Raw genomic sequence first — 13,788 nt, forward strand, 5'->3', positions numbered from 1 at the left:
TTAAAAAAAAAAAAAAAGTCATGCAGGAAGTGGGACAATTCCTCATCCCGTGGGGTGTCTCACACAGTACAAGACATTTCTCCTACCATCCTCAGCCCCCAGCCATGATATGCCAGTAGCTCTCACCCATCCTTATGCTAACCAAAAATGTTCTTACATTTCCAAAACACCCCTGTTGAAAACCAGTGACATATATAATGAATTTGTTTCAGCATGAATTAATGAAAATGAGACCTCCAAGTTTTTAAGTTCAAGATTCAATAAAACAAACCAATCAAATGCAGTACCAGGAAAATGTTCAAGATAAATTCAAAAGGTTTATTGCACCAAATGCCACAGAAAAATGGATCAAAATAATACATGAACAAGTTTTAAGAAAAATTTTCCATACATTGACATTGATACCTATTTAAACTGATCAAAAATATAAAGTCCTATTAATTTGTCTTAATGGAGCTTCAATAATAACAAATCCCGGATTTTCTCCTTTTTGAAACACCACTTAAACTTAAGCATATTGCAATCTTGCTTCCAAGATATATGGTTCACCAAATTTTGACATTTAAAAATGAACATTCAGAGGGGGCTGCTTGATTTAGGCAAATACTATATTAAAATATCCCCTCCCCCAAAGCACAATAAAAAACAAATGGTTCACATTTACCAAAAGAAGCTAAAGACTTTTTCAATTTCATGGTGAAAGTATGCATGAACAAAATACTTTCAAAAGTACATATTAGTGGAAAATCTAGACATTTAAAAGATTTTTGGGGTCATTTTATATTCTTTATTTTTATGTACAACCAACTCTAGTGAAGAACCTAAAAAGCTAGAGACTGAACTTTATAAAATCTCAGGACCTAATCAGAAGAGCCTGAACAACGGTTCAGCATCGTTTAGCAAGCGGGGATTTCCCTCCCTCCAAAAGAGTTAATTTTGAAAAATACGGTAAGTTTAAAAAGTTGCGATGTGTAAACGGCAGTTCCATGGGATGTGAAAAGGTTATAGTTACTTTCATTAAAAAACAGCACACTTCAGAAAAATGGATTGAAGCCTGTACAAAAAGCTATTTAACACTGATAAAAATAAAATACTTTGGAATTATGCACAAGTATGGAAGCTACATTTTAAATTTTCATTGTCATGTTTAAACGTACACAATTATCTTTACATTCATATCACTCGTCAATCTATTAAAAATAAAATGGCAACATGCTAGAAAGAGGTCCATCACAGTAACATTTACACACTTCTGCTCTGTCATGCCTCACTAGCTTGCTTAGAAAAGCAAGATGCTACAAAAGTTACACTCAACAGGTAAGACTTAAAAGTTGAAGAAACCCTAAAGGTGGAATCCTGTCAACTGAGGTAGTTTTCTTTTTTTTTTTTAATTTTTCTGTTTTTCTTGAGGTGGGCATTGGAGAGGGCGGGATCCCTTTCTTGCCTCTTCGGTTAAGACAGAATGAAGCCACTGGGGGTATCTGGTGTGTGAGAGGGTATCTGAACACAATTCCATGAGATTTTTTTCTTTTCCACTTTTGGGAAGAGGTTGAATTTAAGACAGACAAAACTTGAATGTTGTTGAGAGGAGGATTATGAAAGAGCAGCAACATTCTTGGTCTGTTTTTGTAGGCAACAGACGTGAGGATTAGGTCCTGACTGAATCCTGAGCGTCACAGAGACAACCCCCACATGTGACCCACCTGCAGTTTTCCAACAGACATTTTCCAAGAGAGAGTTCTGGACCAGTAGATTAGGAGACAAATCTTCTCAGGCTTTGAGGGGGCTGGGCTAAATCTTTTACGTATGGAGTTTAGAATCAGGCATTCAAAGCCCGATATCCCCCTACATGGGTCTAATTTTCAACATGCCACTATGTACACACTAGAAAGGAACTGATTTTGTATCTAGTTATTTTCTATGAAACCCTGGAAGGTGGTGAATGAGAGAAAGTGCCCAAAACGTGTAAACACAGAAAAGGGAACTAGAGATGAGAGAAATGCTTTAAACTGGTGCAGATGGAAACAATGTAACATCAGCTATTACACTTTATTCTCACGTAATGAAAAACAATTGATGAGTGAGCTGAGCCACAGGTGAGGTTCATCCTCTTTGTGTAATATAACAGGCAATGATGTCATGGAGCTAGAGAATTTAAAACACTGAACTCAGATGTTAGAGAAAAGGAAAGAGAAAAATACAGACAGAATGGAAAACTTCAATTTTATGAAAGAAAGATATAAAATTAAAATTAAAGATCTTAAGAGCCTTAATGCACCCATCTACATTTCACATCATAAAAAAGAGAGAGAGAGAAGGGAAGGTAGCAGTTCTGACCTATTCCTAAGAATTGTTCCTAAGAAATGACATACCTGTTCTTCTCCATTGGTACTGCTGCTATATTCTTTGAAACAAATAGTTAACTTGTATTTGTAAAAGAATAAAGAGACAATCTTATGTAACTTGGTGTTTGGGATCAGGATTTTATCAAATAGAAAATCTAGAGTCATTCTAACCCCTAAGATGGAAGTTACTTCATGTTCCTAGGTACAAATACATGGAAGGGACTGGAATTAATTCATAAAACAGTGAAAGGAGATCAGAACCTGGTCATAATTAGCTGTAGTCAAGATCTGCAAGGTTCTAACAATGTTTGCTTTACCACATTAGCTCATGTCTTTTAACGATCAATTTTTTAAAGTCTTCTCCTTTGCCCTGGATGTCAGTACATAGTCTGACATGGTCATAGTTCATGGTCAGGAAATTAAGTAAAGTTTCTTATAAACTAACAGAAAACTAAAGTTTTTAAAAAGCTGAACTATGCTACTAAATAAACAATTCTTCATTTTGGCAGGTTTTAGAGAGGGTAATTTAATTTCTGGAAAGGTGTTTTGAAAAGGACGTAGGGATTAGAAGGCACAAAGATGATAATGTAAAAATTTAGATCACACATGGATTGTTTAATAAATGTTCAAACTAATTACTTTCATTAGTCATCCTGAACTGTTGCAGGTTTCATTTCCCACCACAACAGCTGTGCCTCTTAAAGTGTAAATAGTCGTTTGTATTAACTATTATAGGAAGAAAGTGGCTTCGGCTGGAAGAATTTAGCAACAGAAACACTCGAGCTTATAGAAATAACTTTGGTAAATGGCCTCTCTTAAAAAGGCTGCTGAAAGCTCTAAAGTATCAGGATAAAACATATGGTATCAGACTATGCACTCTGCTGCTACAAACTACATCTCGATGGGATTAAGATGCTACATTGATCCCTGGGTTTATTGCACCAACAATCCATCTCTAAACGACCTGTGGTTGCATCTGAAACAAGGTAAACTCCAAGACGTGAAAACAGTGGGTCCTAAAGCACTCTCTTCCCAATAGTCAATCCTCTTTCATGTTTCACGTCAGACAGTAACTCCTATAGCCACCAGAGTTGAAGATGGCACAACGTGGCTTTATTTATTTCACCTTTTGTAAAAAGCAAACTCTGACCTGGATTCCAGAGTCCTTGTTCTGACTGTCTTCTTAGAACAGCAAAATATGCTTCCCCCAGTTTGGAGAGCTCATGCTTACACTCTGTCACATTTTCCTACTAGAACGGTAGATACATTGTTTACCCCCTGCTCCAAAGTCACTTGTCACTATTCTGCCCAAACACACAGCCAATCTGTACCAACAGCTTAGTGTTCAGTGTAGTGCTTGTGTTTCCTCCTACCAAAAAGGTCACTCTCTCTGTTGATTCACCAGTGACAAAAGGCCTAAAGTGTTCATGAAAACACACATGCCATTATGTCAAGTAAACCTAAGTCTTCCAATGAAGCATCCACTTGAAAGCAACGAAATAAAACAAAACAAAACAAAGAGGTGGAATGACTGTTTCTGTTTGCTCTTCTTATGCTTTTGACGTCACAGAGAGCTTATTCTTCTTCAGTTGAGAATCTGATTTTTTTCTTCCGAGGAAGAACTGTCCTGAGCTTTAGCTTATAAGAGTATTTGAGCGACGTAAGGAGAATGAGTACTGGCAATAGCAGTCAACAGAGGCAGGTCGTTCGATTCAATCCTGAAGATTGAGAAAGGAAAAGAATATTACTTTAAAGTAGCAGGATTTTACAGGAAAGTATTATTGCTAGGTACCAAGCTTACCAGATCATTGCTTAAAACTAATGAAAAAGCAAAAGAGATGGAAAGATGATAAACTTGTTATTTTGATACGATCTCCCAGTGGACACTGCCCAAGGGAGCAAGGGTCATGCAGGAGGGGTGCTGCGCACGTGTGGACACAGAGCTGTTCTTCCCACAGCAGGGGTGACCACCAGATTCTAAGTCTGGAACTCTTCTTATCACTATGCTGTACTTTAACACCTTCTGCAGTATCTCCTCATTCCTCCCATCAACACTCCTGAATGCAGACTGACTCTGCATCTAGGTTCAAGTTAGTCTTAGGAAAATGAGGAAGGTGGGAATTTCTTCAAAAACCATTTGTTCAACAGGTTATACAACTTAGATCCTCTATAGGCATTTGAGCCACGACATTCTGAGAGCAAAGTGACACTAATAAACACTGAATCAAGAGAGATCACGGCATCAACGGACGTGGCTTTGGCTGCCTCTCTTAAAGCAGAGGCAGATACAGCGTGGTCCCTGGCTCAATGCTGCCAAATGTCCTGAAAAAAATTAGAACTGCTTCAGTCCGTGGAATATGTCCTGATTCTTTCTATTGAATTCCAAAAATAAAAAATTAAAAATAAAAATTTAAAAGGTAGCTGGCATTACTTCATGGAGTTTTTTTATGCTTTCTCCAGTAATGCCCCCTACAAATCTAATTTCAGGGTAGACAAGACATTCTCCAGTACTTTTAGTGCTGCTGGCCCTGATTATGGGAGGAAGGGGCTAAAGAGAGGTTGGATATGATTCCCACTAATACTGAAGTGGGAGGGCCTAGAGATGAGGGTAAATAAGTCCTTATGATCCTTCTAACAGTGTTGATGATGGACACCTGTCAGAGTCAGGGACCCGGGAGAAGTCCCCGAAATACAAGGCACACATCCGGCAATGGGAAACCTAATGAGGCAGGACTAAAGTATAAGGCTGGTAAAGAGGTTGAAAAAAAAACTAGGGAAAAAAATATGACAAAGAGATATATTGCAAGTTAACTGCAAAAGCAAATGCCTCAAAAGGGGAAAATATTTTTTAAATGAAGTATGTAAGAAAAATGTATGACAGGAAATGCTAAGAGCCAAACAATACAGTAAGTCATATCCTGGGTGTGAAAGACGAAAAGGCTGACAAGAATGCAAAGCCTGAGTCTCGAAATAACCCTGATTAGCAGGCTTAATAGAGAATTTCAAGGTCGATGTTATGTACACATTATTTTCTTGCCCCAAATTAGGGAAATCATCATCATAAGTAAGGGGTACAATTCCCCATATACACAATGTCTTTTTGTTAGCTCTCTGCTGAAAAATTAGGCAGAGAGTAAAAGTCAGAATTTCTTCTCCTGGAGAAGTGACAGCAAAGGCCCTCTGGAAGATGATATCCGTTATGAGTGACATTAGCACGCCTCCCCTTCTGGTGGGCTGATAATGAGAGGAAGGAGAGTACAGTCACCCTGCAGTCGTGCAGACAGGCCCCTTGAAAGCCCAGGAGGGTGGCCTTTCCTGTCTCCTCCAGGGAGTGAAATATAAACACGAGCTGCCGCCACTTGTCTGACTGCTTGCGACTTCAACATCGTACTGAAATGAGTAGCAATGGGCAGAGTGGGATTAAAATTTTCACTTCCAAGCATAAAATAATCCAGGGAGAAGACTAACATAAAGTACCACCAGCTTAAAGTTCTGCGTTTGTTTCCAGGTATGAAACTCCAGCATCGAACACAAGGAACGTGCTGTTCACTGGGGAGGAGCAGAGGCACACATCTGATGGACCCCAGACACTTCAGTGGGGCGCCAGGGCCTGCAGGTTTAGGGCGGCGCAGGCTAAGAGGGTCAGTGGGTACACAAGTGCCAGAAACAGGCCCATCCCAGGGAGACATGGTGGCACTTCAGAGGACTCACCCCAGTACGACACCTAATTCTTTCACATGGACTCGTGTGTGTCCACGAAGATATTCAGACAGCATCTTACTTTTCAGATACATCTCTTGTAGTCTGTCTTCAAGATGCATGATACACTGTGAAGCCAATAACATTCACAATGAGGGCTGGGATTCAAATCTCTGCCAGTATTCTACGACCTGGAAAATTCTCTTAATTCATTTCTAAGTACACAGCTATAATCTGCCCCCTTTCACAGACACTTAACAAGCCATCTCAAATCCTACCACTAGTAGGTATGAGAATAGGTTTCTGTAAAACAATAAAGTTTACTTTTCCTAACGACTATTAAGATTTTTATATACATCTTCTAGTCTTTTTTAAAAAGCATTTTTTCATAGTTGAAATCATTCTATAAGTGCACGTATTTCCTGCTTTTTAAAAACTTTCTAATAATCCTTTCCCCATGTTATTAAAAATTCTTTATCAATGTAATTTTTATGGCTGAATAATATTTGAGAATGTGAATTTACCATTATTTACTTAATCACACAGCAATTTGCAGTTTTGATTATAAATAATTTTGTAAAGAATATCTCTGTCTTTACTATTTTCCTATATCTCAGATTACTTTGGTGCAATATATTCCCAGAAGTAAAATGACTGAAATAAGGTTATTTTGAACTTTTTTTTTCTCTCAAGAGTGTATTTTAACTAGGTCTTTAATAACAATAAAGAAAAGGCAATTATTTTCAGGACATCTCTACCCTTGGAATTGTGTCCAACTTCATTTTTTAGAGAATAGCAACCATCTGTGTCTTTCACCAGAGGCAAATGCTTTCCCATTTGGCAGGCAGAGCTATGCAAGCATCTTCAGTAAGACACCTGATGGCTTTGGCAAGGCTAATTCCATCATACATAATTTTATTCTAGACCATTACACCTGCTATTTTCAAGGTAAAAAGATTAACAGATGCATTTGAAAATGTTGATCTTGACCATCTGGACTGATCAGTGACATGGAAAAAGTATCTATTAGAGATGCAATTTTTTCAGTTTTTCATTGGCTTAAAACCTTAATGCATTGTGTTGGGTGGATGAAACACAACTGGTAAGTGACTAAGAATAATCATCAAAGTGAGGATTTCACCAATTCTCACAAAAATGTTCCCCCAAGTAAACAGAGTTAAGTGGTGAAAGGATCTCCTGTTAAGTTTCAGTTCCTTATGGAGTAAATACAAAGTTTTTAATAAGAGTGTTATAAAATATTCAAAAGAACATTCACATTACATTGAATCCTTTATGTTTTAAAACAGTTAATTTACAGCGTTTTCACAGGCCTCAGGAAAACTGTATGTGGCAATGTGGATATAAAGAGAACATTGGTCTATATGGAAAGTTTACTAAACTTGAAATCAAAGCGTCTAGAAAACTTTTTAAAAGCCTTGATTATCAAACAGAACTGTTTTGGGTTCCCTCCTCCCCTATTTGGGATTTTATTCCTGAGATGGATTTCTTCAATTTTTAACTTCTGAAATTTTAAATAGCTACGTTCTTTCATACTGAAGGCTCCAAGAGCCATTTAATCAAGTGTTTCATTCAAGTGATTTTTAAGGAGAATTTTAAACTGCAGATGGAATTTCCTCTGATCTTGGTTTTGTCGGGGTAAATAAGTCATTGGTAGTATTAGATGGCTAAATATACTTCAATCCAAATGAAGCAAAAAGAATTAGCTCCAGTAACGTATTGCTTGGATAACTATGAAGTCAAATGTAACAACATCTATGTGTTATAGAATAACACATAAAAGTTTGGTAAACACTAATATAACAGCAAAACACTATAAAATCTAATATTTCTTTTTTCCCTTACAGAAAAGGAGACTTTGGTCTCTAAATCAGCATCACGCAACTTGCTACTAGAAAGAAAAACTGCCTACAAATGCAGAACAAAAATAAGGTCATGGCAACCCCTAAGTGCTTCTCGTATTGTCCCTGGGACGGACGTCCTGCTAGAGTATGCTTCAGTTTAAAGCCCAAATAAAGATTTTAGTGAAAAGGTGTTGTCAGTCTTTACAACCATTAAGATTCTTTCATGAAACTAATTATTATTAACAATCATATTAATAGTAGCTGTTTCCTGAGAGCTTATAACATCTATCAGTATTCCAAGCGCTCTACATGAATTATCTAATTTCGTTTTCATAACCATATGAGATAGGTTCTATTATTTCCCCAGCTTTACAGATAAGGAATTGAGACTTTGAGAAATCACACAGCTGGGATGCAGCAGAGCTTGGACTGGACTCCAGGCCATTGGTCTCCACAACCTGTGTGCTGGCCACTGTGCACTGGCTGTTAGAGTGGCTCTTATTGGCATGTGCTTCGACAGTTTCAAAAGCAGCGTCTTAGCCCTGAGTTTCAGAGGATTCTCACAACATGCTCGTTGAATAGGTACTATCTCCATTTCACAAATGAGAAAGCTGAGGTCCAGAGACGCTCAGGATTGTGCACCATCACACAAGCCATCAACAGCAGAACTCAGCCTATAACCCAGTTACATTCAGGGGTCTCCCTATCCTGCCACACTGCCACTACTTGGACGACAACCAGACAGTATTCAAAGCATCTCCTTCAAGGCCATAAGAGTCTTGACTATTTCTGAGGAATGTGGTGCAATGGTAAGATTTGGTCATAAGAACTCAGGAAATTTACCACTCCATTAGCAATGAGTGTAGGTAATTTATATTCAGCTTCCTATTTTGTTGATAAATAGTTCTGTATCTTTTGTGGAGGCCAGAAGGGAGGTAACAGATGTTTTGGTTGGGGCAGTCATACAGAGAGAACAGTGTACACAAGGGGGAAGCAGGGGGAAGGCAGGCGCTCTTCCATCTACGCGCTAATGCCCGAGGGCTGCCCTCTCCGCTCTTCCTAGCTCCATCCGCCCCTAAGCCTCTCTTCTACCTTTGAAGCCTTTCTCTCTCCCCCTCTGTCTAAATATATTTTCTCTCAATCTCTCTGTACACACATCCATACTGAAAAGAATCTGTTTTGTATACTAATGCCAGTGACTGAGGAGGAGCTGTTGATAGAAGTTTACAGGCTCTGTTTGTCGCTTGTATTTAATACAATATTATGAAAGTGATTTTAAAATCCCATTTGAAAAGGAACAATTGATACCTCTTCTATGGGTACGGTACTTCAAAATTTCAAGCATTTACACAAACAATATTCGATTTTATCCATAACAACTTTGTGAGGATGGTCTCTGAACAAAAGGAACTACAATCCCTTCAGAAGCTGGCTTGCTTGATATCCATCTAACAAAAGGAGAACTAATGAGTTCTCCAAAGGAGGATTTTAAATTTACTTTTGTGCTTGATCCCTGCTCTCCATCTTATTTACTTTCCCATATACCTTGTTCAAAAAGATTTGTGTCACTCTGTTATTTGTTTCGTGGAAGTGCTACTGTTACTGAAATCTATCCTGTTTGCTGGTTTTATGTTGCATGTTCTATTTTTACTTAAGCTAATGTCCAATTATACTAAAAATAATACATATGAATTTGTGACTTTATAATCCAAATATTGTTAAAAGTGCTTTTTAAACTATATTTCTTTGATAAAATGAGAACAAATACTTACAAAATCAGCAGGGAGGTGAAGCTTGTAAAGCTGCAAAATGGATTGAAGTAAACTGGACACTTGACTAGAGACCAAGACGTCCTGGCCTAGTTTCATGTTGTCCGTCACTTTCCTCTGACTGGTGGCGACCTGGACGCTCCACTTATCCGTGTCTGCGATAATACAGACAGCTTCAGCTATCGGCTCATCAAGCACTGGGTGCTGAAAGAGAAACACAGTGGGTCAACTTTTCAGGACACCCCCAAGCGACACTCAAAATGTCCAGAGGGTTTCTGTTTAGCATTAGACTAATGGTTCAGAAGTTGATGGTGGGAGCTACAGAAATTTAGAGCTTTAGAGGGACTAGACAGAAGTGTCATTAAGTCATCATTTAAAAATTCATTTGATAAAAACTACATTTGATCATTTTTTTCTTATACCCAGGAGGTATGCTATAAATATTGTTAAATGTTCACAGATGAGTGAAAAGATACGTACCCTCGCTACATTCCAGGACATTAAAATTCATTTCCTTTTGAAAGACTGTACTCTCCTTTTAAAATGGAGAATATCAGACTAAGGTGTAGGATTCGATTGCCATTTCTCCAGTAACAAGGTTTAGCAAGGTATCTTAATATTCCCTTAAAGTTATAGCTTTAATCATTAAGCAATATTTACTTAGTAACTCTGTGCTGCATATATAAATCAACTCCAACAACCAACTAAAATCAGACTGGGGGATGAATTTATTTATCTAGATGAATCTAAAAGGTAAAAAGTATGGCTACTGATAAACATACTTAAAATACAAAATTGTCCATATCTGGGCAGTTACGGATAAGGCAGGCTAACTAGTAAATTGTGCCACAAGGTAAATAGGCTAATACTGATTCAGTCAGGGAAAAAAGGCCTTACAAAAAAGGAATTTCTCGAAATGGATCAAAGTACAACAGCTTCACCATCAGCCCCTTTGATGGACATATTTAGGATCCCACATGTGTTCAAATCAACATCAGAACAGCACTGCCCTCCTAGGCCCAAACTAAAAGAGAAGAGAGAACGGAAGGCTGGCAGGTATACAGAGATACAGAGACAGATAGCCATTCCTCGTAGCCAACATACCTGAGCACATTTTTCTAACTCTCATTTACAAAGGAAAACTAGTACTGGCTTTCTGTCATTTAATCCTCTCCACTACCCTGTGGTGGTCATTTGTCGCTTTTGGCGGCTTAGCATAACATCCTCCCAACACGTTCACCCTAATTTCCCTTTGGAGAACGACCTTTCTTGGAGAAGACCTGCAGGGCCCCACCCACCCTCCATGAAGGTGTAGTAAGATGACCCAAGCTGGGCCAACTAGATACTCCCTCTGGCAATTTTCCTGTGAGCCGGAGGATAGGTGGCTGAGAATGGTTGGCGCCCCCATTTTCCTGCCCAGACAGCAACTCCTACAAACACCTTCAGGTAGTTCTTGCTTCCTGGACTTCCAGAGTAGCCTTGTTTCCTGTCTATCCCAAGCCTAGTTGTTTGATCTCATCAATTCCATGAATACCTAATACCCTTCCAATAAAGACCCTTCTTCTTAAGAGGAGTTGGTTTCTGCTGCTTATAATAAAGAATCCAAACATATACAATCTTCCCATTGTACAAGGGCTATCTGTGACTTTTAAGACAACACAAGTAGTGTGAAGGCTGCAAACAGAAATCTAAGATATATGCTGTCATACTGTAATTTTAATAGGTGACTTGGCTCCCCAGTCTTGGGCTTTTTTATTAAAAGGGAAGCCTATCCAGCTTTATATTCTGTCTCACAGATGGGGAAGAAGTGACTGGTGACCTGAATGAAAACTTTGTTGGTACCAACATTTTTTCGCCACATTATCCAAGGGGGAACCTTTCAGGGTTTAGAATATTTTTCCCATTGAAAAGAATAGCAAATCAGGAGAAGTCCAATGGTCTAACATTTATTTAAGCAGAAGTTCAAATAATCTTAACATGAGAAATAAAGAATTTGACAAAGCAGATTCTTGAATTAATGAAGACCAGTTTCCCAAGGATGGTTCTCATTTCGTAGACCTATTAAACAAACAGTAGAAAGGTTTTCTCACACACATTCCCACTCTCATCCAAAGGTTTTTGTGACCCCCTCACCCCTACCCTTTTTACACACACATATACACATCCTCCAAAATTGCTAAAGACAGGGCCTCAATGACTTCCCTTTACAAATTCCTGCAAGTTCTTGCTCAATCAGTGTGTCATAAATTCACAGCAAGATGACAAAGATTTGCCATCAATGTACCTGGTTCTTATGAGCAAAGGAAATGGAAATTTGGAAATTTACAAGATTTGTATTTTGAACTCAAGTCCCTCCAATGGTTTGCATCTCTCAGAAATTCAGTGTGCAGAGAATAGATCTACACTATGGACTTACACTGTACTTTATGGGACTTACATTCTGAAAGTATATATAATCACTACTAATCATATGCCAACCTATATATAATGAGTTGAATGAATGTCAATCATCTTTCATGGTAAAATCTAGCTTTTTAAAAATTATTATTTGCAGTAGATAATTTGGGCCCTAGACCCCAATTCAACTCAATTTCCTAAATGATCTCTCTAGCACAGTGTAGGGAAAGGAAGGGTATGTCAATCCAAGGAAAGCACATAGACTATAAATTATATGGAACCATCACCAAGAACACAAAGAGCTTCATTTTAAAAAGTGAACTGCTAGAATAAGGGCAATGAAACTCACTGGGGTGGTGATGGGGAGAAGATTCTCCAAGCATGAGTTACTTCAGAAGACTATAGATCTAGATATGATAATAAAAAGGGACTGAGAAATTGGCTCAATTATTTTAAAGGGAGGAACTAAAAGGGCACAAGAAATGTAAAAACAAAACAAAAAAAATCAAACGTGAAAAATGAGCAGGAGTCATTTTTAAATTGCTGGAGCAGAGAGGCAGAATCTGAGGTAGAAACCTGACGACTAGGTCCAAGCAGTCAATCTTTTCAACTTCAAGATCTTTTCTCCCTATATTCTTAGGTCCTTGCATAGGATCTAGCATTTGAACAATGTTATTAAATTAAAATGAAACAGGTTAAGCAAAAGCAAATGACAGAGTTGATGAGCATCCTGCATTCCTTAACACAGCATGATATTGCTGACTTATGTACGCAGGCTCCAGGAACAGAAAAGAACCAGAAAATGCTGAACATCTTCAGAAGAGTACTTTAAAAACACAGTCAAAGAATTACACATTCTCGGGCTACCAAATACCTAACACGCAATTGCCTGAATATGTCCACAGGGCAACCCAACTGCCTCCATCTAACTACACTGTTTAGTAGCTACTCCCTTATTTACTGAAGAATAAACACTTTTTAATGGAAACAGAGGGAAATGCAGAGTCAAGAAAAAGAAACGAATGCCAGAGAGAGAATAACGTATCAGCAGCAGCTACTATAGTTACAATGTAAGGGGCACCAGGGTGACTGGCTGCCCATTCCTGATCTGGTCTAAAATTCTGTAGGGTCAGAGAAATTGGAGCTTAAGTTCCAAAGATTCTGGAGAATTCTAATATATATCTTTCAAGTGGAAACACAACCCCACTAAAGAGAGGGCAGTTTAAATATAATATGATTTGGTTTATCAGTCAATTTCTAAGCTTTTAGAATTTGAAGAATTTTAAGATTGAGAAGACCATGTTCGGATTTATCACAGAAACACACACCCACACACACTCTGTGTCCTGGTATTCAATTTAAAATTCCTCTAAGGAAAGGCTCTATTTTCAAGACATATATAGAACCACAATAAACAGAGGAAACACTGAACTAAAGGTATGCTTTTTTTTAATACTAACTTTCTCTTATTAGCCATATCTTAATTGTAGAAGTAATTAAATAGTGAAATCTGTCAAGTATATATATATTTATTTATTATTATTATTTTTTGCTGAGGAAAATGTGCCTTGAGCTAACATCTGTGCCGGTCTTCCTCTATTTTGTATGTGAGATGCCACCACCGCATGGCTGACAAGTGGTATAGGTCCATGCCCGGGATCCGAACCCGTGAACCCAGGCTGTCAAAGCGGCGCACACCCAACTTAACCACTAAGC

The 13,788-nt window shown here is 38.2% G+C and overlaps 2 protein-coding genes across 7 annotated transcripts in view; one reads left to right on the forward strand and one right to left on the reverse strand.

Annotated features, from left to right (window-relative positions):
- SPMIP2 (sperm microtubule inner protein 2) overlaps window positions 1-8,093 on the forward strand; it is a 105,213-nt gene extending 97,120 nt beyond the window's left edge. The window contains exon 5 of the mRNA XM_008522689.2: window positions 7,910-8,093. Within this exon, the coding sequence (XP_008520911.1) occupies window positions 7,910-7,957 (48 nt within the window). The 3' untranslated portion in view covers window positions 7,958-8,093. The remainder of the gene's footprint in view (window positions 1-7,909) is intronic.
- The window catches only part of FNIP2 (folliculin interacting protein 2), a 129,314-nt gene continuing 115,823 nt past the window's right edge, over window positions 298-13,788 (reverse strand). For all 6 annotated transcript variants that reach the window (XM_070608792.1, XM_070608788.1, XM_008522694.2 and 3 more), the window contains 3 exons: window positions 9,679-9,879; window positions 6,057-6,172; window positions 298-4,063 (listed from right to left, as the gene is read on the reverse strand). In XM_070608792.1, coding sequence (XP_070464893.1) covers window positions 3,985-4,063; window positions 6,057-6,172; window positions 9,679-9,879 — 396 coding nt within the window. In that variant the 3' untranslated portion in view covers window positions 298-3,984. The remainder of the gene's footprint in view (window positions 4,064-6,056; window positions 6,173-9,678; window positions 9,880-13,788) is intronic.

The sequence above is a fragment of the Equus przewalskii genome, chromosome 2, assembly GCF_037783145.1.
Source record: "Equus przewalskii isolate Varuska chromosome 2, EquPr2, whole genome shotgun sequence".
Lineage (NCBI taxonomy): Eukaryota > Metazoa > Chordata > Mammalia > Perissodactyla > Equidae > Equus > Equus przewalskii.